Here is a 4435-nt window from a genome sequence, read left to right on the forward strand (position 1 = left end):
TGGTGTTTATTCCAGCCCTGAGGTGATGAGGTCATACTGAGGTCATCGATACCCGGTACGGTCACCCACCGGTTATACACAGTCAATAAAACAGATATGTAGTGTGCGTGTGTGTGTATGTGTGTATTTGTGTGTGCGTGTGTATGTGTGGAGGCGGGGGATAGATACAGAGTCATGTTGTGCTCTGCCTAGGTGTGTTAATGCCAGTATCTTTCCACCTGAGAGTTCTGTGATTTCAACAACTGGATGACTGGAGCATGACTCACTGTCTAAAACTCAATTTAGAAAAACATCTCTGGAGTTTCCATGAAAGCAAAACACACACACACACACTGCAGCCTAACACACACATATTTCAGCCTATCACACACACACACACACACACATACTGTACCCCAACATACACACACTGTAGCTTAACACATACACACTGTATCATAACACACACACACTGCATCCTAACACACACACACCCTGTGCTTGTGTTATCTTCCTTCTCCGTGTCCTGCTGGTGGAGTCACCTGTGATGACTCAGAGATGACTTCCCTGAGAGGAAGTGGAGATGCAGTCAAAAGAGCGGGACCTGGTAACCATGGAGCAGGACCTGGTAACCATGGAGCAGGACCTGGTAACCATGGAGCAGGACCTGGTAACCATGGAGCAGGACCTGGTAACCATGTAGCAGGACCTGGTAACCATGGAGCAGGACCTGGTAACCATGGAGCAGGACCTGGTAACCATGTAGCAGGACCTGGTAACCATGTAGCAGGACCTGGTAACCATGTAGCAGGACATGGACCTGAGGGGTAACCTGGTAACCATGGAGCAGGACCTGGTAACCATGTAGCAGGACCTGGTAACCATGTAGCAGGACATGGACCTGACGGGTAACCTGGTAACCATGGAGCAGGACATGGACCTGACGGGTAACCTGGTAACCATGTAGCAGGACATGGACCCGAGGGGTAACCTGGTAACCATGTAGCAGGACATGGACCTGAGGGGTAACCTGGTAACCATGGAGCAGGACATGGACCTGAGGGGTAACCTGGTAACCATGGAGCAGGACATGGACCTGACGGGTAACCTGGTAACCATGTAGCAGGACATGGACCTGAGGGGTAACCTGGTAACCATGTAGCAGGACATGGACCTGACGGGTAACCTGGTAACCATGGAGCAGGACATGGACCTGACGGGTAACCTGGTAACCATGTAGCAGGACATGGACCCGAGGGGTAACCTGGTAACCATGGAGCAGGACATGGACCTGACGGGTAACCTGGTAACCATGTAGCAGGACATGGACCTGAGGGCTAACCTGGTAACCATGTAGCAGGACATGGACCTGAGGGGTAACCTGGTAACCATGTAGCAGGACATGGACCTGACGGGTAACCTGGTAACCATGTAGCAGGACATGGACCTGAGGGGTAACCTGGTAACCATGGAGCAGGACATGGACCTGAGGGGTAACCTGGTAACGATTGAGGACACAGGGAGGGCAGGGGGGGTGATAAGGAGGGGGCAAGGGAGGGGAACCCACCATATCACACACTTTTTGTATTTTTGTATTTTTATATTGTAATTTACGGCAACTTATATTTTATTTTATTGTATATTTAATTCTATTCTAATCCCACTTAGTACTGCTAGTTTATGTACCCTTAGTATAGATAGTCCACATATTTAAATTTTAGGTATATGTTTATTGTATGCACCTTCCTGCCAAAGCAAATTCCTTGTCTGTGCAAACTTTCATGGCGAATAAATCCCATTCTGATTCTGATTCTGATTCTTTGATTGGCAAACATTCGGTCTTTCCAGATACCCTCGACAGTTAAACACACATTTCACTGCAAGAACAATGTTTATAAATGTGCCACCACAGTAGAGTGACTAAAGAAGATGTCTATAGATTCAGCAGACATCGTCATACTGGGGGGATGTTCATCTGCGACCTTTAGACCCACAGTCAAATGTTCTACCCGAGCTATACCCCCCCCCCACACACACACACACACACTATGCTCACCCCAGACTGGACCAGGATAGAGCTGTTCTCAATCGACTTGTACATCACAAATCAATGTGGTGGTTATGAGCACTGAGACGGATTACATAACTCAGCGACCAATGTTATACATTGATAACTGTTCATGGCACCTGTGGGCTCGTGTGGGTGTGAGAAGGGGGGTGACTCATTTCCGTTTCTCTGCATAATCGGATGATGTTGCAATGCAGTAAAACAGGCTTTTTATACAGGATAAGTTAGTACAGTGCAGGCCTGTTAGACTAGCATTACTGACATAATGTAAATTCCAGTGCTAATCCATCTACTTTGGTAAAATGTCTGAATTTACGAAACTATTACGGGTGAATTCAATTAACAACCCAATAATGATTCTTGCTGACCAGATAAAATAAACGTTTTATCTGACAGTTAAAGCGTTATATTATGTTTCTACATAATAGCCTACTGTTTTTCTGACAATTTTGAATCTGCAAAGAAACCTAACCTTTCACAATCGGACGCATGAATGATATGTTTTGAGAGTCAAGTTAAAATTGTATTTTGCTCGTAGTGGGAAGTAAAAATAGGCTACACAGATCCTGTGCTGTGAGTCATCAATTTCACCGAGGTGTCGAAACCAGGAAGGTGTCAAACAATAAGGAGTGGCAAGAAGCTGGTGTGGAGCCTACTTATGGAAGCGGTTAACGGCAGACGGGGATCACTGCCGCTTTAAGAAAACGGAGGCGCCGACGGTTCAGAAGTTGACGTACGGACGCAGGCTGCGTGCTGTAGAGAGTGGGCAGGAAGAGAGCGCGGTGGATAACTCAACAAACGCAGGAGACATAGAACAAGGACTGGGATTTAGCGGGGCTCGACATGATACATTTCTAATGCTGGTTCACGGTCGAAAGCTCTCCTTTTCTCACCCCCGTAGTGGACGACCACGCCCCGAGGAACCCGCGGTTTCAAAACGAAAACTGCAAACACCGGAGAGGCATAACATCATAGCTGCCTGCGCTTTGAAACACTGCAGGGCGGGGAGAGCATTCTAAAGGAAGGAGAGGGAGAGAGAGGGGGGACTGTCTCGGAACCATGAGAGAATACAAAGTAGTCGTTCTGGGATCCGGTGGGGTTGGCAAATCCGCTTTGACTGTCCAGTTTGTGACGGGGTCCTTCATAGAGAAATACGATCCCACGATAGAGGATTTCTACCGAAAAGAGATTGAGGTAGACTCCTCGCCCTCTGTGCTGGAAATCCTAGACACTGCGGGAACGGAGCAGTTTGCGTCCATGCGAGATCTCTACATCAAGAACGGGCAAGGATTTATTCTCGTCTACAGCTTGGTCAACCAACAGAGCTTCCAAGATATCAAACCCATGAGGGATCAGATCATTCGGGTGAAACGGTACGAGAGAGTGCCGATGATACTGGTCGGGAACAAGGTGGACTTGGAGGGCGAGAGGGAAGTGTCGTCCGGGGAGGGGAAGGCTCTGGCTGACGAGTGGAACTGCCCGTTTATGGAAACTTCAGCCAAAAATAAGATCTCGGTTGACGAACTGTTTGCCGAGATTGTCCGACAAATGAACTACTCCTCCACGCCGAACGGAGACGACCAGTGTTGCTCATCCTGCGTCATTCTTTAAAGAAGAGACTCGTTATATATATTTTAATTTAGCTCGATTTAAGTTAGCAGTGGTGTGTGTGTGTGAGTTTGTTCTTCAAATCTTGTTTTCTACAACAACTTACGAAGCCAATAAGTTTGTGTCTTGAAATTCACGTGTGCTAACAACGTTTTGGAAAGTGTCCTACTGTCACGCACACTAGAAAAGACAAAAAAAGATATCGCAAAAAAAGAAAAGAAAAACGGTTTACAATTCTGGATACTTGAATGTTCTGGGATTTAGGAAAAATACAACTCAAGGATGGGCGCTTTTATTTTACTCTTGAGGAGAAAATGGGCCCCGGTGCCTGTCCACAAGGAGCATTTTGAATTTTTAACAAAATAACGGACCTTTGACTTTATCTTTCTGTTTTGGAAGTGTGTTACAGGAAGTGTACAGTTCTCTGTGGCTCCTTGGACAGGAAGGAGGGGAGGAATGCTGTGGTGGGTGGAGGACGAAGGGCGCAGTGGAGGAGGGGGGGGGGGAGGGGGGGGGAGGGTGAGGAGGGGGGGGTGGGAGGGTGAGGAGGGTGCGGAGGGGGGGGAAGCACTCTTCAGGAATTCACAGCGTCTGGAGTAGCTAGCAGCATGTTCGGTGTTTACCGTTGATGACAGTACGAGCTGTACAGTTCAACCAGGCCTCACTGTACCTGAGTCCCTCCTCCCCCCCCCCCCCCCCCCCCACACACACACACACACACACACATCACACACACACACTCACACACACACACACACACACACCTTCACCTCCCCCACA

The 4435-nt window shown here is 48.0% G+C and overlaps 1 protein-coding gene across 2 annotated transcripts; it reads left to right on the top strand.

The window, feature by feature from the left end:
* Nucleotides 1–2732: 2732 nt before the first annotated feature.
* LOC134028989 (ras-related protein Rap-2b) lies at nt 2733–4153 on the top strand. 2 transcript variants are annotated; one of them, XM_062472937.1, is made up of 2 exons: nt 2733–3710; nt 4055–4153. In XM_062472937.1, the coding sequence occupies exon 1, from the start codon at nt 3107–3109 to the stop codon at nt 3656–3658; it is 552 nt and encodes a 183-aa protein (XP_062328921.1). In that variant the 5' UTR covers nt 2733–3106; the 3' UTR covers nt 3659–3710; nt 4055–4153. The 2 variants fall into 2 exon arrangements, with proteins under 2 accessions (XP_062328921.1, XP_062328920.1); XM_062472936.1 differs by having other exon boundaries at nt 2733–3720; nt 4055–4152.
* The last annotated feature ends 282 nt before the right edge of the window (nt 4154–4435 follow it).

Source organism: Osmerus eperlanus, chromosome 11, assembly GCF_963692335.1.
Source record: "Osmerus eperlanus chromosome 11, fOsmEpe2.1, whole genome shotgun sequence".
In the NCBI taxonomy this organism is placed as follows: Eukaryota; Metazoa; Chordata; class Actinopteri; order Osmeriformes; family Osmeridae; genus Osmerus; species Osmerus eperlanus.

What these genes read in the sequence shown, in the direction of transcription:
- LOC134028989 (XM_062472937.1), top strand. Translation starts at nt 3,107, where the DNA reads ATGAGAGAATACAAAGTAGTCGTTCTGGGATCCGGTGGGGTTGGCAAA.